Consider the following 23,478-nt stretch of genomic DNA (forward strand, 5'->3'; position numbering starts at 1 on the left):
GTTTACTGAGATGATTGGCAGATGCACCAGCTGTGCCTCCTACTGTGCCAACTTGCCGCGTTTTAGCCACCCGGTGCTCCAACTCGTTGTTTTGAGCGTTGCTCCTCTGCCCTCCGCTGTTGTTGGAGGGCGACTGTTTTTTTTGTTCCAATGTATATTTGGTTTCAGTGGTGTAATCTGTATTTTTTGTTTTACCAGGGAAGGCCCAATGAGCGATGTAGCCATTTTTCAGAAGCGACCTGGTCACAAATGATCGCTCAACAAAGTGGCTTATCATGTTGAAATGTATTGCGGCCAAATACTCTAAACGCGTGATGTTGATTATAAATGTGAAAGAAAAACTGGGGGACCTGGAGAAAAATCCATGCGAGAGACATGCAAACTCCACATATACAACGGTTTGAATTGAATCCACGATCTCCTGTATACCACGAGAGGTAGTTACCATATCTCCACCACAGCACCCCTCTTGAGTTCTCACCTCTTTATACAAAATTAACTTCAAATTTTAAACCTTGAGAAAAGGCATCTGTCACATTGATGGTGTAATGGGCAGTACCCTCCGATTTGGTTCAATTCTATCTCCTGGCAAGGCAGTTCAAGTGGAGCTGCATGTTTATCAAATCGCCCTTCACGGCTTCTATCCAACCAGCAGCATAAATGGGTTCATAACCACAGTCGATTGGACTCTTCACACACACGCCTGGTCAGCATGTAGCAGAGCAAATCTCACCAAAACTTGAGATATGACAGCAAACCAAATTTATTAGGCCCCCCCACCTTGCACGTGCCCACACCCAGTGTACCCGCTTCTGCTCGATCACATCTGTAACGTTGACCTCCTGCTTCGCGTTTCTTCTGGACCTCTGCATCGCTTCTCCTGCCTCGCTACAACATTCCCAAATACTCAGCGTTCTGTCTCACAACACCGGTGCTCAGGTGAAGCAACCTCTCTGTAATGCTTGGTTAGGATCCAGTTCTCTGATGCACACAGCAATTTTGATTTAAAGCTTTCGTGACTGCAGGGATTCATACTCTTGGTTCTTTCGGTAAAGTCACATAGAAGGGAAACAATAAAATAATAAAAATATAAAACAATAAAATTCTCACGACGTTTCGACTGCAACACAAGCAATCATCATCAGGTGTGAAAACCACAGCAAGAAAATTTGAAAAGGTAATGTTAATGGAAAATAAAAGACCGACAATTTAAACTGGAGACAAACGTTTTGTTTATTCATTTCGCAGGAACCAAGGAGAACCGCGGGCAGGGCAGGCGGGGAGGGAGATCACCGCGGGAAGTTCTTAGGGTAGAGTTGGAAAAGTTTCCCGCTCTGCGATGGCTCAAACCCGTACTTCTCGAGCGCGTCCGGGTCGAAGGCTCCGGCCTTGATGTCGCGCTCCATGTCGGGCGCCACCACGGCATCGAAGAGGCTCTGTGCAGTGGGTGGTGCCGTCGAGCCGGGGGGCGCCCGGTACGAAACGTACGGCCGCAGCGTGAAGCCGGTCAAGTCCGGCACGACCAGCTCCGGGATCATCTCCCGCACCGGCACGAACTTCCCCGAGGGCGTGTGACGCCCGGCGATGCGTGCCCCGCGGCCCTTGTAGAAGTCTCGCGGGCCGCGTTTGCTCGTAAACGGTGAGGTGCGGTCGGCGCCACGCACCAGGCCGAGCGCCACGCGCGACAGCAGCCCCATTTCCAGAGGAAATCCTGGCTCACTGACACCGCACGAGGGGGGGGGGGGGAGACGCAGATTGTACGGTACACGTATGATGTACACACACACACGGCTGTACGTCCACGCAGAGAGCCGTAGATGTGTACACACGGACGTACACATGGAAAAATATGTATGGAAAATCCGCCATTTCGCCAAAACATTTGTGTCAGGCTAGATACACTTTGAGGCCAGGTGAAGTGTCAAAGGCTCACTAGCAGTTAATGGGACCCAGGTGACATAGGTTGACTGAGATGGCCGGCTGATGCACCACCTGTGCCCCCTACTGTACCAACTTGCTACATTTTATCCGCCCAGCACTCCGCTTGCTTTTGCGAGCGTCGTTCCTCCACCGTCTTCTGGTTGTTGGAGGGCGTCTGCCTCCAACTGCGCAGTAGCGTCCTTCACGAGCCTCCTCCACAGAGGCCAATCTCGACACCGCTGGGTCTTCAACAATCCAAATCAGCTTTACGTCCTTCTGTATCGCACGGGTCCATCTCTTATGTAGCCCATGCTGCGCCAACTTAGCCCCATTTATGCAGCCAAACATAAGCTACTTGGGCATGCGGGCTACATAACCCAGTCAATGCAGCCTCGCTTGCAGAGCTCACAGGCTGTTTGGTGCAAGGGCTGTTAATGAGCACCTATGAAGGCCGGCACAGGACCTCCGGTTAGCACGTTTGGCTACGTACGGTGCGAAATAAGTTAAACATATATACATACAGCACACGAGGGGGTGGGGTGGCCAGTACATCTGTTTGCATGCCTCCCCAATGCCGATGCTTACACACCGCACCATGTACTAATTTCAGGCTGAGTCGACCAGGGGAGGTCCAGGACCGGTTCAGATATTCATCACTTGTGTTGGCCGTGAGCAGGAATAACATTCTGGTCGGCGGGTTCGAATCACAGTGCCCAAAACCACTGCGCCACCGCTCCTCATTGGGTTAGAGACAACAGACGCCATTCACCACTTAGTGGTGGTGAGGCCACCACGGCGCCAGTGCCAGGCCAGGTGCACTTTGAGTGTCGAAGGCTCGCCGACAGGTCACGAGACAGACCCAGGTACCATGGGATGACTGAGATGACTGGCAGATGATGCACCAGCTGTGCCCCCTACTGTGCCAACTTGCTGTGTTTTATATTCTTGGTTCTTTCGGTAAAGTCACGTTGAAGGGAAACAATACAATAATAAAATATATAAACAATAAAATTTTCACGACGTTTCGACTGTAACACAGTCATCATCAGGTGTGAAAAAACCAACGGCAAGAAGCATTTGAAAGAAGTGGCGGTTTGTATTTATTTATAAACGTTGTTTTTATTTATGTGCCAGTTAAAAGGGTAAAACCTATTCCTAGGTGTTGTATTTATTTATTTTAAAAAACCGTTGGCACCACGGATAGCGATTTGACAGTTTGTTTAGAAGGACGAGTCCATCTATGTTCGGAAAAGAGGAGGGGGGAGACGAAAATTTCATGTATGCATACATTAAATTTTCAAACTGTCAAATCGGGTTTTTAAAATAAATAAAAACACCGTTTAAAAGTAACTAAATAAAAACGTTTAAAAATAAATAACTACAAACCGCCACTTCTTTCAAATGTTTCTTGCCGTTGGTTTTTTCACACCTGATGATGACTGTAACAGTCGAAACGTCGTGAGAATTGTATTGTTTTATATATATTTTATTATTTTGTTTCCCTTCAACGTGACTTTACCGAAAGAACCAAGAATATGAATCACTGCAGTCACGAAATCTTTAAATCAAAATTGCTGTTTTATCCGCCAGGCGCTCCGCTCGTTGTTGTGACGTCGTTCATCTGCCCTCCGTTATTGCTGGAGGGCGACTGCCTCCAACTGCCTAGTAGCAGCGTCCTTCACGAGCCTCCTCCACAGAGGCCGGTCTTGAAAACACTGCTACCAGTCATTAGCAAGTCCACTTAGCTCCACAACCTCCTATACCATATCAGTCCATCTCTTTTCCAGCCCGTGTCGTGCCCGTTTAGCCTCCTCTATCCGTTCAAACAGAAGCTGATTGGGCATTAGGTGGCTGGGCATGCGGGCTACATGACCCAGCGAACGCAGCCTTGCCTGTCGGAGGAGCTCACTGATGGGACCGTGTCCAGATCTTTCAAGGATTTGTGAGCTCCTCACAGAATCCAGCCTGGATAAACCCAGGATGGTTCGTAGGCAGGCCAGCCTCAATGTGTTCTAACCGGCCACCCTGTGCCAGAGACACAGAGAGAAGCACATTGTAAGCACATTGTATGCACAGTAGTGTCGTTGTGTAGCTGGTGTGTAGGTGTGGTTGTGTGGTTATGTAGTTGTGGCTATGTCATGTAGCTGTGGCTATGTCGTGTAGCTGTTGTTGTGAAGCTGTGGTTGTCGTTATGTAGCAGTGGGTATGTCGTTGTGTAGCTGTGGCTTTGTCGCAGTGTAGGCGTGATTATGCTGCTGTGTAGCTGTGGTTATGTCGCCGTCGTAATGCTGCTGTGTAGCTGTGGTTATGTCGCAGTGTAGCTGTGGTTATGCTGCTGTGTCGCAGTGTAGCTGTGGTTATGCTGCTGTGTCGCAGTGTAGATGCGGTAGCTGAGACCGCGTCTCGCCTCACCACCGGAGCCGTCCCCGCGTGCTCAATGACCCCGGGGGCCCCCACGGAACGCAGCGCAGGGAGGGGGCGGCTCGATGCGGCTCAAGACGCGGCGACTCGCGCCCCCCCCCCCACTTCTCTTCGTTTCCGTCCGCCTCGCACTCAGTTTACCACGAAGACTTTCGCATGTGAAGCTGTAATGTACATACACAATGTACATGCACAATGTACATGCATAATGTCCATACACAATGTGCTTGCATAATGTGCATGGATACTGTGCACGCATAATGTGCATCCCTACCGTGTGTTAACTGTGAATAACCCAAACAATAAGTTTCCATTGTAATAATAATGTAATAAGTATCCAAAACCTTTAAAAGTCTGCCTCCGCAGCTGCCCCCCTCTTTTTTTCTTCCTGATAACGAATGCTTGTTGTGTTGCGATCGAAAGCTCGTAGTTTTTTTTATTTTCTTTGAACCTATCTTCTGACTTTACCGAAAGACCCAAAGAATATCTATTGTAATGACTAAATTACCCCCCCTTATTGGATCACAAGTGACGGCATCACATTTATCTCCCGTCTATTAAAGACCGAAACAGGAGCAGGATTTCTCCACAATTCTGGCTGTCACCTGATCATGCGGCTGGTTGTAATTAGGCGAAACGTCAGAGTACTCGAATTGTAAATTGTCGTAGGTTTACTCACCAACACACCGGCGTGTGCTGAACTAGTAACGCATTTTTATATTCTTGGTTCTTTCGGTAAAGTCACGTCGAAGGGAAACAATAAAATAATAAAAATATAAAAAAATAAAATTCTCACGACGTTTCGACTGCAACACAAGCAATCATCATCAGGTGTGGTATTATATTGTTTCCCTTCAACGTGACTTTACCGAAAGAACCAAGAATATGAATCCCTGCAGTTACGAAAGCTTTAAACCATAATTTAGTAACGCATTGTGTCGGGTGGCGGTGGGTTTAAGGACACATTTATATTTACGAGATGTAACCCAGACACCTATATTATGGACAAACGAACGTTTTGTTTACACATTCCCATCAGTCACACGGCGCTTCTAGGGGTTGCGTACTGAAAAAGTCGGGACCGGTCTCAACATTCAGTGTCTGCAGCAGCAGTCAGGCACGCTTTGAACCGCTGCCTTAGATGATGATAGCAAGGACTCTCCCTGCTAGACTATGGGGGGGGGGGGGGTCCTCGCCACTTCAAAAGCAAAACAAAAATCAGCGCTAAAAAGCAAACCGCGTTACAGGAATGAAAAAAATGGAAAGTCATTCACAAAAAAGTATAAGATTTTTTTTCAGCAAATCAATTTGAAAATGAGCCGAGTGAACATTCCGCGGGCAGAAACATCGCAGAGAGAATGCGGCGGCCGCGAGTGACCAGGTTTGGCGTCCATTCATGTGCCGGCACGGGGCGCTTGGCCCCCATTCACGTGCCGGGGATCCGGCCTGGTGCTTGCCGGGACTGCGCATGCGCACGGCTCGGTGAATCCCACGCGGGAATCGATGCAGGTAAGATCGAGTTCAGAATCAGAAATGCTGGAAGAATCCGATGAGCTATAAAGCTCTTTTTTCCCACAGATGTCCAGTCGGACATAAGTTGCCACATACTCCTATGCAGTGGTCCCGGGCTCCTCTTTTGAGTGCCGACTCCACCGCGAGACCCGAGAAGCAGCTGCTGCTATATCAGCCCCCCATCCCTCCGTGAAAAATCAACCCCTACCACCCACAGACGCCAGCCCCCCGACTCTGATGGCAACCACGGTGGAGACACAAGGGCCGACAGGTGAATGACTGAGAACGGCTGGGCGCTTCACGCTGAAAGGGCACCCTCAGTCGACCGGTCCCTGTGCCCTCATCTGCCAGTAGGGGGCGATGTGGTCTAGCCTATGGCATCAAGCTTCTGCGAGATGGCATTAGTCTGCCTGTAGGGGGCGATGATTGCTATCCATAAACTGGCAAGCACAACCTGGGGAGCATCAGCAACAGTGCAACGGACATTAACGATGGCCCTTGTGTACTCTGTAGCCGAGTACTGTGCACCAGTATAAATCAGTAGTCACACTCGACTTGTTGATGTCGAACTGAACAAAGAAATGCGGTGTATCACTGGAACCCTCCAATCGACCCCCAATACCCTGGCTGCCCGTGCTGTCACAAATCTCTCCCCCATCCATCTGCCGAAACGCTGCAACCCTCTGGGAAGCCCTGCGAATCGAGGAAAACAGTCGCCTTCCCATTCATCAGGACCTCAATAACGTCCCTCGTTATCGCTTGAAGTCACGCCGCAAGCCCTTTTGGACCCATGGACTTCACCTTCACACATTGCGAGTTCAACCCCAATGAAGCTTGGAGAGCTGGAGTTCAAAAGAACTCAAAAACACCTCGTGAAAGACCCAACGCAGAAGATCCCTGGGTTTGATCTTCCATAAAGCTCATGGTCTACCCTAAATGCATATGCACAAACCATGGCAGATGCAGATACCTGATGCACAATTGGAAATTAAAACTCTCCATTATCCGACTGTGGTCATCCAGAACAGATTGTACAACACAACGACGAAATGCCCAATCCACAAATACATCACAACAACGATACACTCTGACACCCGCAGTGGCAGCTGTCCACGTATATTAGTTTGCCAGAAACAACCTGGGGAGCCTCAGGTGATGTTCTGAGAACTGCCACTCTCTCACTGATCTACTCAGTGGCAGAGTAACTGTGCTGCAGCCTGGTCCAGGAGCTCGCACACACAACTCCTAGATGCACAGTTGAATAACGCGATGCACACCATAACTCTCAACCAGGCACCAATCAATACCCTGGGTACCCTGTTCTGGCAAACATCCTGCCATCAAATATTGGCAGACTTGCAAACTGTAGAGTTTACACACTTTCTTGCAATAATAACCTACTCATCAAACCAGACCTCAGTAATGTACCCCAACGTCAACTCAAGCCCAGTTCCCCATTCTGGGATCATGCTGCTATTACCATCTGAGGATCTCACTCAGATCCAGAAGAATGGTCGCAAACAGTGGAACAACGCGGACATGCAGAATAAACACCTCCTCATTCGAGACAAACATCACAGCTCTTGGTTTTGACATTCCTCCTCACACTGGAGTAATCAGAACATCAACAGGCTGATGTGCACATCTCCATCATGAATGGCAATCGAAGACAAACCACAGTGATGTCGAGTGAGAAGCTACACACCGAACGTGGCGTGGTACTGGAACACCAAAAAACCTCACTCAAGCCAATGGCAATTCAAAGAGACGGCTTCTAGATACAGGTCAAAGTAGTTTTTTTATTCTTTTTAAAATGACAATGTTCGTCATTGTCCATATTTAGTAATATAATATAGCACGTGGCGTCAATATACGAGTGGTAATATTTCACCCGAATGTACCGCATCCCACACCGATACTCGCACACTCACGCATCGGCTCGCACACCTAATAAACTTGCACTCACAAAATTTACGTCGCACACACCTTGACTCTCACACACCCAGTCACTCTCGCTGCTCTTTCCCATCTGCACGAACATCAAAGCAGAGAAATAGGAATAGTGCCAGTGCACGTCTTTGGTGTTGTAAGAAGTGCCGGCGTAGTGTGCTGGCATTTCCACAATTATATACAGCCTTAAAAATTGATATTTATTGCAGACAATGTTAGAAATCAAATTTTGATTTAAAGCTTTCGTGACTGCAGTAATTCATATTCTAAGCTCTTTATTGTTCTCTTTATTGTTTCCCTTCAACGTGACTTTACCGAAAGAGCTAAGAATATGTTAGAAATCATCATTGACTTTTGGATTAGACCATGCAGTGAAACCCTTCACCACCCGACACAGCCAAACAAATTAGTTTCACAGCGTGCAAGCGTTTAAAGACACACCTATTGTTTCAGCTCATTTACCGGTGAGTTAGAAAAAACTATTCTCACAGCCAGATTTAACATCGATTAGATAAGAAATTACGTTTTATTGAAACTGCATCAAGTCTTCAGGACAAAGTGCCAGGAATTCAGAATAAAGATCCAGGAAGTGATTCTGACTGATTTTCTGGATCTCGTCCTAAAGATGCTTGGTTGAGAGAATTGTTTATCGGCTTACCGGCGAGTTGAGCCCAAACAATAATAACTGGCACGTCATTAAACGCTCGTGCATCGCATGACAATTATCGAATTCTTAATGACGCACAAATGTGTCCAGATCATTACGTGGCCTCAAGCAAAAAATCAGGTACGAGTGGCAGATATAAAATGCTCAATGTCTGCCTCCTTCTGAGGAGTGCCGTTCGTACTGCGCGACAAAGACGGCAGGCGCTCCCCTCTGGAGACCGGCGTGGCACCGCTACGAGTTGTGAGGCTGCAGGGGGAAGAGCTGCCGAGCCGGGAGGCGTGACGACGGTGCCGCCTGCGCGGTGGCGCCGAGCGGAGTCTCATTCTCAGCCGGGAGCTCTGACAGGAGCGCCTCGTGCTCCGAGTGGAAGTAGCAGAGTCTGCACAGGGACATGTACTTGTCTGCTCCTCCTATCACCTCCACCTGCGCAAAAAGAGTCCACCGGTGTTGTTAGTTATCACCTATTAAGGTCGGCGCAGCACAGGAGGAGGTGGCGTGGCCGTAACCACGCCCAGCCAGCTTTACCTCCCCACTGCTGATGTTGTATACACTGCACCAGGTAGTCAAATGAGGCCGAGTCGACCTAGGGGAAGCCCAGGACCGGTTCAGATGTATGTTACCGACGTTGGCTGTGAGCAGAAATCGAACTCGGGTCACCGGTTTACATAGCACCGTGTGCTAATCACTGCGCCACACTCACGAACACTCTCTCTCAATCACACCTCACACAAAGATCCCCCATGTAGCCTTTTTAACCGACTGCTGAGAAAAGTGCTCTTCGTGAGCACCTATGAAAGCTGGCACGGCACATGAAGGGGGTGGATGGCCAACACCACGACCAGTTGCCTTTATCTCACTATTGGCAATATATACCCATCACACCAGGTACTCATCTTGATGTTGAGTTAACCTCAGGGATGCTCAGAACCAGTACAGATAATTGGCAATGGTGTTTGTCACGAGCGATAATTGAGATCGGGTTGCCGAGTTCGTAGTGCAGTGCATGAACCATTACACTACTGCTCCCCATACTCACACTCCCTCTCAACGCACATGCACACAGGAAACCCAATCACAAGCACATCAGTTGCACGGTAAAGGGGAGTGAGGGAAGAGCACAGTGAATGATCTGAGAGCGTTGCCTGTGTCTCGGAGCCCAGGCGCTTGGTGTAGGCCGCCTCCTTGTAGCAGCGCATGCAAACAGCGCTGAGCTTCACCACACTCTCTGCAAGCGGCACCAGTGCCAGAACGTTCCCAAACGCCTGCCTCACACAGACACAAAGACAAAAAAGTTTCCCCATATAGCCTTTAACAGACTATTGGTGCAAGTGCTGTTAGCGACTACCTATGAAGGCCAGCAAGGCACCGCGCACACACACCACCCCGTGGAGCCTACACAGGCCGAGTTGATCGCGGTGTTTGCTGCTCGGTGTTTGCTAATCAGTAAAAATTTAAAAGTGGAACTATTGGACGTTTGAGAATTTTTCAGACATGGGGGCGGGGGCACAAACCTTGCGCTGAAATGTTCCATCGAGGGCCGCGACGATGACAGTCTTGCCCAAGTTCGCCATCTCCTCGCAGAACTGCACACAGTCTGGGAACTGTGGAATGGCATGCCACGTGTCAGCACTCTCTCTCGCTTGTGAGGCGTGCAAACCAGGGCTCGCCAATCGATCAGGGCAGCCCAATCGACTCCCATGCTGGGAGATCGAACACGACGACCTCTAGATCGCAGTGCACTACTCACCATCACGGCATGGCAGTAGTATGTGCTGCGCGTTAACTGTGTCGGCCTGTGTCTTGTTACCGTGCTGTCCCGTTACCATAATGTCCGTAGTGTGGCAGACTCATGGAGCCTTGTGTGTACCGTATTTTCCCGCATATAGCCCGCATACGCATATAACCCGCAGACGCATATACCCCGCAAAAATAGCATTTTGTGTAAAACAAATTTCAAATAGCCCGCACCTCCATATACCCCGCATGCATTCATATCTTTAACGTCGTTACCGCAGATTAATTCCATCATATTAATACAAAGTTTGCATTTGTAATACATTCCACTATAAATTGTTAACATTAAAATCATAACGTGCACAAAGAAAACAAACTAACCGGAAACGAGTGAACTTAAAACAGTAAATAAGTAACAAAAGTAAATATCCAATAAATAAGTAACACATAACTGGTAGATAACTACCGTAAGTAAGCGTACTTGTTAGGCTTACCAGCATTCGACCTCATCATATTACAGCTACTGGACCGGTAGTTACCCCTGTACAGTTTTAGCACTGGTAGATTGTGCAGTGCGCTGACAATAGCAGCACTACGGTGACGCCATTGCCTCCTGGCAACAAAGCCATTGGAAGTTTGAAACAAAGCTCATGGTCGTGACTGTATAGTGCTCAGCCAATAGCAGCGGCCTAAGGGACTCAGCAATTATGATTCCACGTCTGGTAGATGCTTCTTCTGGGTTCTTTCAGTAAAGTCACGTAGAATGGAGATAAAATAATTAAAAAATGAGAATAGAATACAATTCTCATGCCGTTTCGGCCACAACACAAGTAGCTGTCCGGAAGACAGCGCTGTCTTCCGGACAGTCCTGTTTCTTCACCTGAGGAAGGCTACTTGTGTTGTGGCCGAAACGTCGTGAGAATTTAATTCTGTTTTTTTTATCTCCATTCTACGTGACTTCACCGAAAGAATCCAGAAGATAAATCCCTGCAGTCACGAAAGCTTTAAATCGAAATTGGTAGACGCTTGTTAAGGCCCTTCCCATTGTGCAATCAATTACCTCAGCTGAAACTTTCGCACCCCCCTACAGCCACTGAAAGTATTACGGTAAACAAAGTGCGCCCACTTCAAACATTGTCGTTTCATTGTACAAACAATTCGAATAAACTAAAACGTGATAACATGTTGAATTTTAGTGTGAGTGGTTTATTCAGCAGTGCTTTAGTCAAAGATAAGTGTTGCATAGTGGATAGTCCTACCATGAAAAAATGTAACGTGTTACGACATGTTACACGTGTAAAATATTTTTGGGATAGCCCGCACCTCCATATACCCCGCAGGGTCTTGGTTTGTTTGTAAAAAGTGGCATACCCCGCGGGTTATATGCGGGAAAATACGGTAATTGCATGTGTACGTGTGTATATGTGAGGAGGGGTTGGCATCGTCCCCCACTCCTCCTGATGTCGAAGGTAAATGGGCGAGGTTTAGGACTTGACTCATGCAGCTGCAATGGCTGCATTGGGTACACGGTCCAGACCTCCCCAGAGACCCTGGCTGACAGAGGTGTTCAGGATGGTTGAGAAAAAGCGATAGGCCCACTGTCATCGGCTACAGAATCCCATGTCAGAGAATGAGGAGGCTTACCGCAGCCTTCGCTTGGAGGTTCGGAGAGCTGTGAGGCGCTGCAAGGATGTGTGGTGGTCGCGGGTTGCTGAGGAGATGGAGTCTGCCTCAGTGGCCCGCGATCACAAATCTCTATTTAACTCCATCAAAAAAGTAACCTGCAGCGCCACACCTATTACCATTATTAGGGGAAAAAACAGTGATCCAATCTCTGACCCCCAGGAACAGGTTTGCAGATTTGTTGAGCATTTCTGAGGTCCTGGGGGAGGGAAAATCCCTCAGCCAGGAAAACATCGTGGCACAAAGTGAGGATGACCCTGCTGAGGCTGCGGTGCCTCAAATATTGGAAGAAGTCACCCCCTGTGAGTGGCTGGCTGAAGTGCCATCTGTTGAGGAAGTACTGAAGGCGATCCGGAGTCTGAGACCAGGAAAGGCAGTGGGCAGAGATGATCTCCCAAGCGAAATGCTGAGGGAGGGTGGCATTTGTGCACATACTGCCCTATATGACATCATAACAACACTCTGGACCACTGGACGGGTTCCGCAGGATTGGAAGGATGCCCTGGTGGTCCGCCTCTTTAAGGGGGACCGCACAGACTGTAACAACTATAGGGGCATCTCACTCCTCAGTGTGCCAGGAAAGGTCCTGGCAAGGATTATTCAACATCGCCTTGCCAGGCACGCTGAGGAGAGGCTTGCGGAGCCCCAATGCGGTTTCAGGAAAGGGTGGTCCTGCACAGATGCCATATGTTCTGTCCGTCTGCTACAGCAGAGGTGTAGGGAATTCCAGCAAGACCTACATCTCTGCTTTATTGACCTGGTCAAGGCCTATGATACCATCAGTAGGCCTGGTCTCTGGGTTGTTCTTCATGCTTTTGGAGTACCTGACCCTCTGCTCACGATCATTAAGGACCTTCATGATGGGGAGCGGGCCCGGGTAAAACTACGTGGCCGGGAGTCAGAGCCATTCCCTGTACACCTTGGGGTGCGACAGGGATGTCCTCTGGCTCCCATATTATTTAACATCTATTTCGACCACGTAGTTCGTGAAGCCTTCCATAGCTGTACCGGGGGAATCTCCATATGGTACAGATATAATGGGAGGCTGATCGATGCCCGGGTGCGGTCATTGGATGGCTCCCTATTGCTCAACCACGTTATGTATGCCGATGATTTGGTAATAGCTGCTCATTCAGAGGAGGAGTTGGAGACGCTGCTTGCTGAGACTGGAGCGTGCCACTAAGAGATGAGGCCTTACCATCAGCCCCACCAAAACTAAGCACCTGCCTGGATATTTTGTACCATCGGACACTCCACCCCCACAACTCCCAATCGGTGATGGGGCAGTTGTGGAGAGAGTGGAGAGTTTCCCATACCTGGGCAGTGTGCTTATGACCGGCTCCAATTTAACAGCAGAGGTCTCACTCCGAATCAGTCGAGCGGCAATATCTTTTCATCGGTTGCGTAACGCTGTGTCGAAGCTACCTGGTCTGTCGCTCCGCACTAAGCTTCAGGTCTTCTCGGCCACAGTCATTCCCTCCCTTCTCTACGCTTGTGAAACGTGGACCCCCCTAATGGAACATCTTCGCCGGTTAGAAACATTTAGGCAAGCCTGCCTACGATCCATCCTGGGTTTAACCAGGCTGGATTGTGTGAGGAGCTCACAAATCTTTGAAAGATCTGGGCAAGGTCCCATTGGTGAGACCCTCCGGCAGGCAAGGCTGCGTTGGCTGGGTCATGTAGCCCGCATGTCCAGCCACCGCATGCCGAAACAGCTTTTGTTCGGCCGGATCGAAGGGGCTAAACGGGCGCGGCACGGGCTAGAGAAGAGACGGAGTGTTGTGGTACAGGAGGACGTGGAGCTGAGTGAACTTGGCGATGACTGGTACCAGCGGTGTCAAGATCGGCCTCTGTGGAGGAGGCTCGTGAAGGACGCTACTGGGCAGTTGGAGGTATTCGCCCTCCAACAACAACGGAGGGCGGAGGAGCGACGCTCACAACAACGAGCGGAGCGCCGGGTGGCTAAACCACAACAGGTTGGCACAGTAGGGGGCACAGGTGTTGTATCAGCCAGTGATCTCAGTCATCTTAGTCAGTCGACCCGTGGCACATGGGTCTGCCCCGTGACCTCCTGCCCGCGGGCATTCGACACTTCACGTGGCCTCAAGGTGCACATGGCCTGGCACAAGCGTCATGGTGATGTCACCGCCACTTAGTAGCGAATGGCGGTTGTTGTTGTTATGTGAGGAGCAGTAGTGTAGGGTTAGCATGCTGCGCTACGAATGCCGGCAACCCGAATTCGGTTCCTGCTCATGGCCAAAACCAGTGACGATATTATCTGAACTGGTCATGGGCCTCCCCTAGGTCGACTCAGCCTCAAATGAGTACCTTGTGTGGTGTGTAAATATCACCACTGGAAAATTAAAGGCAGTTGGGCATGTTGTTGGCCACCCACCCCTTCGCGTGCTGTGCCGGCCTTCATAGGTGCGCCCCAACAGCACTTGCCCCAATAGTCTGTTCAGGCTATATGGCGGTTCTTTGTCTTTTATATGTGTATATGTATGTGCATATGTGTGTACCACACAGGGAGTGGGGAGCAATGCAGCAGTCATCAGCGCGCTGTGCTGCGAACACAGCGACCTGAATTCAATTCCCACTCGCAGCCAACATCGGGGACGAATAGCTGAACCAGTCCTGGGCATCCCCTAGGTCGACTCAGCCCCAAATGAGTACCTGGTGCGGTGTGTAAAAACATTCCCACTGGCGAGACAAAGGTGCTGGCCACCGACCTCCTCGTGTGCCGTGCCGGTCTTCATAGGTGCTCACTAACAGCACTTGCCCCAACACCTGTGAAGGCTACGAAGCATCTTTGTCTTTTGTACCACACAGGCCCACGGGAGTGAAGGGGTGGCGCATGGGACAGCGCATTGTGCAATTAACCTAGCAACCCGAGTTCAATTCCTGCTCACAGCGAACATCAGCAGCAAATATCTGAAATGGTACTGGGCCTCCCCTAGGCAGATTCAGCCTTATAAGATAACTTGGTGCGGTGTGTAGACATCGTCACTTGGGAGATAAAGGCGGCCAGGTGTACTGCTGGCCACTCACCCCCTTTTATGCCATGCCAGCCTTAATAGGTTCCAACTAACAGAACTTGTCCCAAAAGCCAGCGTAGACTACACGGGGGATCTTTGTCTCTGAGTCGCAGTGTGTGTTACTCACGAACTGGCCCTCATCAATGCCAATGACGGAGCAGGGCAGTGCGAGGGAATGAATGTCGTACAGACATGACGCCGGAACAGCTGCCATCTCATATCTACACAAACACAGAATGAGACAGACAAATACACACAGAATCAGACACAGAGACACACATAGACACACAGAGAACGTCAGATATAGAAACACAGACACAAACACACACACAGACAAATAAAGAAAGGTATACAGAGGCAGACACACAGAGTGAGAGAGAACACACACAAAGAGACAGGGCACAGACTAGAGCAGTGAGTTATTGGCTCTATAAACCACTTCTAAGTAGCATGTGTGGTTTGGTATGTGTGTAGTGAGTGTGTAGAGTGTGTATAATGTGTGTGTGTACGTATTGGTCGTGCGCGGCGAGCCTGCTGTTATAGTGTATGTTGTGCGTGTACGTACTGGTCGTGTGTGGCAAGCCCACTCTCCGAGTAGCGCGTGTCACGTGCGTATTTGATCAGGAGGCACTCGTGCCGTGTGACACGGAAACGGCGCACACGTCTCAACAACTCCGTGCTGCGGGAAATCATCACAGCAGCAGCACCACAGCAGCAACATTAGCAGCAACATCGAAGCAGTATAGCAGCATTTCAGCATCACAGACCACGGCAACATCAATGCTCATTTGAGCATGAAATCACTCTGACTTTGAATGCATTTCTGACACTAATACATGATAGTCATACACATTCCTACTAAATTGTACCGGGTCTTCTCAGCCAGTTATGCCCTTCCTTCTGTATACTTGCAAAATGTGCGCCACTTTGAAGGAACATCTTCGCCAGTTTAAATATTTAGGCTGGCCTGCCTGCAAGCCATCCTGGGTTTATAACCAGACTGGATTGTGTGAGATCCTTGAAAGATATGGATCGAGCCACATCTATCAGTGAGCTTCTGCAGCAGGCAAGGATGCGTTGGCTGGGTCATGTAGCACGCATGCCCAGCCACCACATGCTAAAGCAGCTTCTATTTGCCTAGATAGAGGGTGCTATAAACGGGCATGGGACAGGCTGGAGGAGAGGTGGGTTTAATGCGGTAAAAGGATGTGGAGCTCAGCGGAATTGCTGATGACCAATACCAGCGGAATCAAGATCGGTCTCTGTAGAGGAGGTTCGTGGAGGACGCGACTGGGCAGTTGAAAGAAATCTCTCTCCAAAAACAACGGAGAGTTGAAGAGCGACACTCACAAGATGGCACACTGGGGATCACCAATGGTCATCTCAACCAGCCAACGCCTTCCACATTTGACAAACCACAACGTGCACTTAGCCTGGCACGAGCTCCATGGCCACCGCATCAACACCACCACGTAGTGGTGAATGGCGGCTGTGGTTGTTGGTGTGGTGGTTGTTGCACATGAGGGTTGTGTCCCCATGTGCAGATTATTAAAAAACAAATCCAGTCCAGTTACAAAAGCAAACAGTATTTGGTTGAACAAATAAAAACATCTTCAATTCGAGTGTTTGTTTTACTGTTGGAACTCTACGTTATAATATATTAAATGCACCGATTAACATTTAATATTATTACAGTGCATAAACAATTAAAGTTTATTTCCCAGAAAGCCACACTCAGCCTGAAGATCTTTTTTTCAGGAGGATCCTGCTACACTGTGATGACTGGCCAATATCAATGATATTCTGTGTGTGTGGTTAGCTACAGGAGAAAACTAGAGAAAAGCCAGAGGAAACCCATGCATAACAGGGGGAGAACGTACAAACTCCACACAGAAGGCCGCTTACCTTTTGTGTGGAGTTTGTATGAGTCAGCATTTTACTGTGAGGCGCGAATATATATCAACCACTCCGTCACCAACCAGCCTCCCAATGCGATTAAAACGTAATCCACTTAAATACAAAAGTACGAAATAAAATCCAATATGGGCGTTAAAGTTTCAGAGTTAAAAGTCACCAGATGAAAATCTATAGCTAGCCTGTATTCCTAATGCCATGTGAAAGAGATAATCCTAACAGCACTGAGGCCAGGGCAGTGTTGATGAGTATTGGCCTTACTGGGGTTGAAGATCTGCTAGCGCAGTTCGTGTCGAGAATGTGCTGGGGTTACCTTTTGCCAGAGAACATGGGCCCGAAGATGACCTGCAGGGCACAGCATGCTGCGTGTTAGCACACTGATGCAGGCCCGTTCATCGGCCAGCATAAGACACAATGGGTTACCAGTAACGTGAGTGAGTGACCGGCCGTCATGTGAACTGAATTAGCTGTTGAGTCTCGGTGCTACTGATCAGGGTTCTAACTTCCTAACCTGGTGGCTTTTTCAGCCGAAGACGGCGTCATGCAGGATGATTCAATCGCTTTGCGGGCCAAATCGCATCGCCGAATCGTCAAGACTCACCTGATGATGAATGCTATGACTGATGATGGATTGTGGCTGATGATGGTGAACTACATGAGACTATGACTGATGATGGATTGTGGCTGATGGTGAACTATATGAGACTATGACTGATGATGGTGAACTCTATGAGACTATGACTGATGATGGATTGTGGCTGATGAACTATATGAGATTATGACTGATGAGAATAGGTTTTTCCCCTTTTATCTGGCAACAAAACAGGTGTTAAAATATCAAACTGAAACCTTTTACAAAGAATCATGTCTGCATTAACCACAATACTTGTGGTCAAAATGCAAACAAAAAACATACTCTAATAATATATGCATTGATGATGGATTGTGGCCGATGGTGAACTTTATGAGACTATGACTAATGATGGATTTTGGCTGATGATGGTGAAGAACTATCTGACTGATGCTAGATTGTGGCTGATGATGATGGCGAACTACTGTTACTATTACGTATGATGGAGTGACGATGCGTTTGTTTTTACTTTCTGACCCGCCACTACTGGACATATGTGAAAAAAAAATCTTCATAGCTCATTGAATTATTCCAGTCTAATTAAAGATTATCATTCTCTTCATGAAGTCCTAGGCTATGTGGATAGATTGCCTGTGGTTAAGTTCACTCATAACCAGGGAGACGAAGGTGTTCTGGATGAGAAGTGGTGTGATGCGGGACACGAGGTGGACAAATCTCCACTTCTCTCGTTGTAAAGTCAATACAAATGTCTTGGGTCCTGTCAGTCCTCTACTGGATGAAGGCCTCCCCAGACCTATATGGGTCACGGGAGGTCTTTGATCATACTTCACGCTGGTCAGTCCAGGTTGAATGGAGGGATGGGGCGGTAATAGATGTGTTCAGATGTGACTCGCCACTGATGTTAGCTGTGTTGACTGTGAGAGTGAATATATGAGTGTGTGGCAATTACGGGTTTGGTATTGAGACGACTCCACTCGCGGTGCTCACAGCCTCACGGGGAGTCCGCATGAGAGTCAGAGCGTGAGGGTTGAGAGCGTGAGTTAGCGTGAGAGTCAGTAAGAGCGTGAGTCGATGAGAGCGTGAGAATCAAGAGTGATAATCAATAACAGAGTGAGAGTCTGAGTGAGAGCGTGAGATTGAGAGTCAGTGTGAGATTTAGAGAGTCACAGTGAGAGCGTGAGAATCAGTGACAATGTGAGAATCACGAGTGAGAGTCAGTGACTGCGTGAGAATGAGAGCGTGATAGAGTCAGAGTGAGTAAGTAACAGCGTAAGAGTCAGCGTGAGAGTGGCAGTGAGTGAGAGGTGTGGATGTGTATGTCACCTGGATCTGCCCCTTCACTTTGAATGGAGACGCGGCGTGGATGGGAGTCGCGGCCATGGCTTCCGAACAACAACAACAGGAACTTCACTCACAGTCTCTCCTCTCAAGGCCTTTCTCTCAGCAGGAGCCTCTGGCGCGCTCCGTTTCCCCTCGCGGTTTTCGCGCCAAAATGCCGCTGGCGTCTCGCGCCGTTCCCGCGCAGCTGCATGACGCGGGCGGGCGGGCGGGCGGGGTGCCCCCCCCCCCTCGTCACGTGCCCACGCGGAGACCCCGCCCCCCCCACTGGGGGTCATTCACATACCTGTGAACCCCGTATCAGAGTCCGACCTCATCACAGACCAATTCAGACCTCATTGGTCACCCCGTGGCCTTTAGTCCATGGGCCCAGACCAAAACATCACTTATTGGTACCACCTGAGGTGTCAGAGTCTAGTCATGATTTTTGTAATCCTCCATGTGTGTGGGACATATTCTGATATAACCTATGGGGCCATCCATAAATGACGTCACACACCTAGGGGGAGAGGGGGGTCAGACATTTGTGACGATGTGTGACGAGGGGGGAGGGGGGTTTAGAAATGTGACGTCACATAAAAATGCGCAACTTTAAATATACATAAACAACACGTTCTATACTCGTTGGTTCTTTCGGTAAAGTCACGTAGGTGGAAATAAAACTAAAAACAAATCACGACGTTTCGATCGCAACACAAGCAATCTTCATCAGGTGGAACAACCACAGCAAGAAAAATGCTGAAGTAGGCGAGAGTTGCCGTGGCAAGAGGTTATAAAGGTAAGCAAGGCGGGGCTGCGTGAACGCGAATTTGAAATAGAACACTAATATTGATTCATTTTCATTATTAACTTTTTGATTATTTAAATTTATTAAGGTCACCTTTTATATTTAGTATAGATTATATTATGTTAAACTTAAGAACCGGAAGTCAAACTACGTCACATCTTTATATAGAATAATACTTCGTCAGGAAGAGGAAGTGCAAATAACATTTTAATGTAGTCGTTATATTAAAAACGCTTTATAGTTTCGAATAAGAATTTTAATAAGTTAAGTACTATTATTCCTGTCATATCAATCGGCATAATTTTAAATCACACACTTTTGTTTATTAAATAATATATTTGATATCAGTATTAAATTTACATGCTATTATTATGTTTTGGGTACAAAGATATCAAACAGTCATTTTTGAGCATGGAGGGATAATTAATCATGGGGTACCTACTAAATAGACGTCATTCGGCAAGCATGCAATATCCACCGCGTTCTCCATGATTAATTATTCCTCCATTAAATGTTAGTTCTTTGTACCCAGAAAATGGCGTCATGCTTCTTTTCGCCATTGTCCTTTACCATGAGTGACTGAATTTAACAATTTAGGATCTTATGGAAATTATTTTTTTAACCGCTCACGAATCAGTATATAGTGTGCACGATTCAGTATTTCATGCACAAAAAATACATTGTTTTTTTATTACATTTTGTATATTTTTTTAATGATTGTTATTAAACATTTGGATTCTAATGATTCTACCAGGGCTTTTCATTGTGGAATTAATGTGATTGTTATAATTGTAATCTCCATTTTGCTTCGTTCTACTACAAAGTTTCAAGTGTTTTTTTGAGAGTTATAATTACTTTTAATATTTGATAATTATAAGATAATTTCAACATCATATTCTGAACATCTGCAGTTTTAGTTAGACGATGAATATTTTCAAGTGAATTTTATGCTAAATTTCAGCTTTCCAACGCCTCCTTTTTAATACGTGTTTCTCCTACAACATCAGAGTGCAGTGCCACATTAAATACGCACTACAATGACAATAGTTTAAAGTGATTTGAAGCATGTTTTATTTTCAAAAAGTAAATATGGTTCTCGGGGGGGGGGGGTGGCAGAGCTTTGTGACGTCATATTTGAGGGGGGTCTGACTTTACGTGACGCCGTGTGACGAGGGGGGGAGGGGAGGTCAAAATCGTGACGTTATTTATGGGCGGCCCGTTTGCGGAGTGGCACCTTAGTTGTAGTTACCATGCCTTTCAAACCCATACCCCATGACAGGCGTCCGGAACGATGAAATGGGCATTATTACTCAAAAACTATCTAGATCAAAGCCAGTTAGGTCACAAACTGGTCCTTATTGGTTTAAATACATTATCTTCCCCTGTTCTGCAGAGTGAGTGAATAGAGTTTGTATGATCTTCCCCCGTTCTGCAGAGTGAGTGAATAGAGTTGTGTCATCTTCCCCTGTCTGCAGAGTGAGTAAGTCAATAGCGTTTGTATGATCTCCCCCCGTTCTGCAGAGTGAGTGAGTGAATAGCGTTTGTATGATCTCCCCCCGTTCTGCAGAGTGAGTGAGTGAATAGAGTGTGTATGATCTTCCCCCGTCCTGCAGAGTGAGTGAGTGAATAGAGTTGGTATGATATTCCCCCGTTCTGCAGAGTGAGTGAATAGAGTCTGTGTTCTCCCCCTGTTCTGCAGACTGAGAGTGAGTGTGGAGTCTGTGTGTTCCCCTTCTATTCTGCAGACAGAGTGAGTGTGGAGTGTTCTCCCTCTGTTCTGCAGACTGAGAGTGAGTGTGGAGTCTGTGTGTTCTCCCTCTGTTCTGCAGACTAAGAGTGAGTGTGGAGTCTGTGTGTTCTCCCTTTGTTCTGCAGACTGAGAGTGAGTGTGGAGTCTGTTTGTTCTCCCCCTGTTCTGCAGACTGAGAGTGAGTGTGGAGTCTCTGTGTTCTCCCCCTGTTCTGCAGACTGAGAGTGAGTGTGGAGTCTGTGTGTTCCCCTTCTATTCTGCAGACAGAGTGAGTGTGGAGTCTGTGTGTTATCCCCCTGTTCTGCAGACTGAGAGTGAGTGTGGAGTATGTGTTCTCCCCCTATTCTGCAGACAGAGTGAGTGTGGAGTCTGTGTGTTCTTCCTCTGTTCTGCAGACTGAGAGTGAGTGTGGAGTCTGTGTTCTCCCCCTATTCTGCAGACTGAGAGTGAGTGTGGAGTCTGTGTGTTACCCCCCTGTTCTGCAGACTGAGAGTGAGTGTGGAGTCTGTGTGTTCTACCTCTGTTCTGCAGACTGAGAGTGAGTGTGGAGTCTGTTTGTTCTCCCCCTGTTCTGCAGACTGAGAGTGAGTGTGGAGTCTCTGTGTTCTCCCCCTGTTCTGCAGACTGAGAGTGAGTGTGGAGTCTGTGTGTTCCCCTTCTATTCTGCAGACAGAGTGAGTGTGGAGTCTGTGTGTTATCCCCCTGTTCTGCAGACTGAGAGTGAGTGTGGAGTATTTGTGTTCTCCCCCTGTTCTGCAGACTTAGAGTGAGTGTGGAGTCTGTGTGTTCTCCTTCTGTTCCGCAGACTGAGAGTGAGTGTGGAGTCTGTGTGTTATCCCCCTTTTCTGCAGACTGAGAGTGAGTGTGGAGTCTGTGTGTTCTCCCTCTGTTCTGCAGACTGAGAGTGAGTGTGGAGTCTGTGTGTTCTCCTTCTGTTCCGCAGACTGAGAGTGAGTGTGGAGTCTGTGTGTTATCCCCCTTTTCTGCAGACTGAGAGTGAGTGTGGTGTCTGTGCGTTCTCCCCCTGTTCTGCAGACTGAGTGTGGAGTCTGTGTGTTCTCCCCCTTTTCTGCAGACTGAGAGTGAGTGTGGAGTCTGTGTGTTCTCCCCCTGTTCTGCAGACTGAGTGTGAGTGAATGTTTGGAGGCTCGTGAAGGACGCTGCTGCTGGCCAGTTAGAGGCAGTCGCCCTCCAACAACAACTGAGGGAAGAGGAGAGACGCTCACAACAACGAGTGAAGCTCCGGGCGGCTAAAATACATCAAGTTGGCACAGTAGGGGGTAATGCTGGGGCGTCGGCCTGTCATCTGAGTCAGCCAACCCATAGCACCTGGGTCTGTTCCGAGACCTCCTGTCAGCGAGCTGTCGACACTTCACGTAGCCCCAAAGTGCACCTGGCCTGGCACAGGCGCCTTGGTGACGTCACCGTCACTTAGTGGCGAATGGCATAGCACCTGGGTCTGTTCCGAGACCTCCTGTCAGCGAGCTTTCGACACTTCACGTAGCCCCAAAGTGCACCTTGCCTGGCACAGGCGCCTTGGTGACGTCACCGTCACTTAGTGGCGAATGGCGGTTGTATTGGTGTGGAGTTTGTATGTTCTCCTCCTGTTCTGCAGTTTGACCGGAGTTTGTATGATCTCCCCCCGTTCTGCAGAGTGAGTGAATAGAGTTTGTATGATCTTTCCCTGTTCTGCAGAGTGAGTGAATAGATTCTGTGTTCTCCCCCTGTTCTGCAGACTGAGAGTGAGTGTGGAGTCTGTGTGTTCTCCCTCTATTCTGCAGACTGAGATTGAGTGAGGATTATGTGTGTTCTCCCATTGTCCTGCAGACTGAGAGTGAGTGTGGAGTCTGTGTGTTCTCCCCCTGTTCTGCAGACTGAGAGTAAGTGTGGAGTGTGTATGTTCTCCTCCTGTTCTGCAGACTAAGAGTGAGTTTGGAGTCTGTGTGTTCTCGCCCTGTTCTGCAGACTTAGAGTGGGTGTGGAGTCTGTGTGTTCTACTCCTGTTCTGCAGACAAACAGTGAGTGTGGAGTCTGTGTTTTCTCCTCTTTTTCTGTAGAATGAGAGTGAGTGTGGAGTCTTTGTGTTCTCCCCAAGTTCTGCAGAATGAGAGTGAGTGTGGAGTCTGTGTGTTCTCCCCCTGTTCTGCAGACGGAGGGTAAGTGTGGAGTGTGTAT

At 48.3% G+C, this 23,478-nt stretch overlaps 2 protein-coding genes across 3 annotated transcripts; both read right to left on the minus strand.

Annotated features, from left to right (window-relative positions):
- Window positions 1–1,215: 1,215 nt before the first annotated feature.
- Window positions 1,216–4,476, minus strand: MRPL41 (mitochondrial ribosomal protein L41). Of its 2 annotated transcripts, XM_032973369.2 has the most exons (3): window positions 4,333–4,476; window positions 3,813–3,945; window positions 1,216–1,719 (listed from the first exon to the last, which is right to left on the minus strand). In XM_032973369.2, exon 3 carries the CDS (start codon window positions 1,695–1,697, stop codon window positions 1,290–1,292), a length of 408 nt encoding a protein of 135 aa, XP_032829260.1. In that variant the 5' UTR covers window positions 1,698–1,719; window positions 3,813–3,945; window positions 4,333–4,476; the 3' UTR covers window positions 1,216–1,289. The 2 variants fall into 2 exon arrangements, with proteins under 2 accessions (XP_032829260.1, XP_032829259.1); XM_032973368.2 differs by lacking the exon at window positions 3,813–3,945 and having other exon boundaries at window positions 4,333–4,466.
- A 3,156-nt stretch (window positions 4,477–7,632) lies between these two features.
- Window positions 7,633–18,996, minus strand: TK1 (thymidine kinase 1). The gene is made up of 7 exons (XM_032973370.2): window positions 18,752–18,996; window positions 17,150–17,181; window positions 15,488–15,601; window positions 15,050–15,143; window positions 9,982–10,071; window positions 9,613–9,732; window positions 7,633–8,893 (listed from the first exon to the last, which is right to left on the minus strand). Exons 1-7 carry the CDS (start codon window positions 18,806–18,808, stop codon window positions 8,702–8,704), a joined length of 699 nt encoding a protein of 232 aa, XP_032829261.1. The 5' UTR covers window positions 18,809–18,996; the 3' UTR covers window positions 7,633–8,701.
- Window positions 18,997–23,478: the final 4,482 nt, after the last annotated feature.

The sequence above is a fragment of the Petromyzon marinus genome, chromosome 51 (assembly GCF_048934315.1).
Source record: "Petromyzon marinus isolate PM22_M1 ecotype Great Lakes invasive population chromosome 51, UKy_Petmar_22M1.pri1.0, whole genome shotgun sequence".
NCBI classification, from domain to species: Eukaryota; Metazoa; Chordata; class Hyperoartia; order Petromyzontiformes; family Petromyzontidae; genus Petromyzon; species Petromyzon marinus.

Coding starts and splice junctions, on each gene's coding strand:
- MRPL41 (XM_032973369.2), bottom strand. CDS start 1,697: ATGGGGCTGCTGTCGCGCGTGGCGCTCGGCCTGGTGCGTGGCGCCGAC.
- TK1 (XM_032973370.2), bottom strand. CDS start 18,808: ATGGCCGCGACTCCCATCCACGCCGCGTCTCCATTCAAAGTGAAGGGG. Junction 15,144..15,487: donor GGGCTTGCCACACACGACCA/GTACGTACACGC, acceptor GTGTTTGTGTAG/ATATGAGATGGCAGCTGTTC. Junction 8,894..9,612: donor GCCTGGGCTCCGAGACACAG/GCAACGCTCTCA, acceptor CTTTTTGCGCAG/GTGGAGGTGATAGGAGGAGC.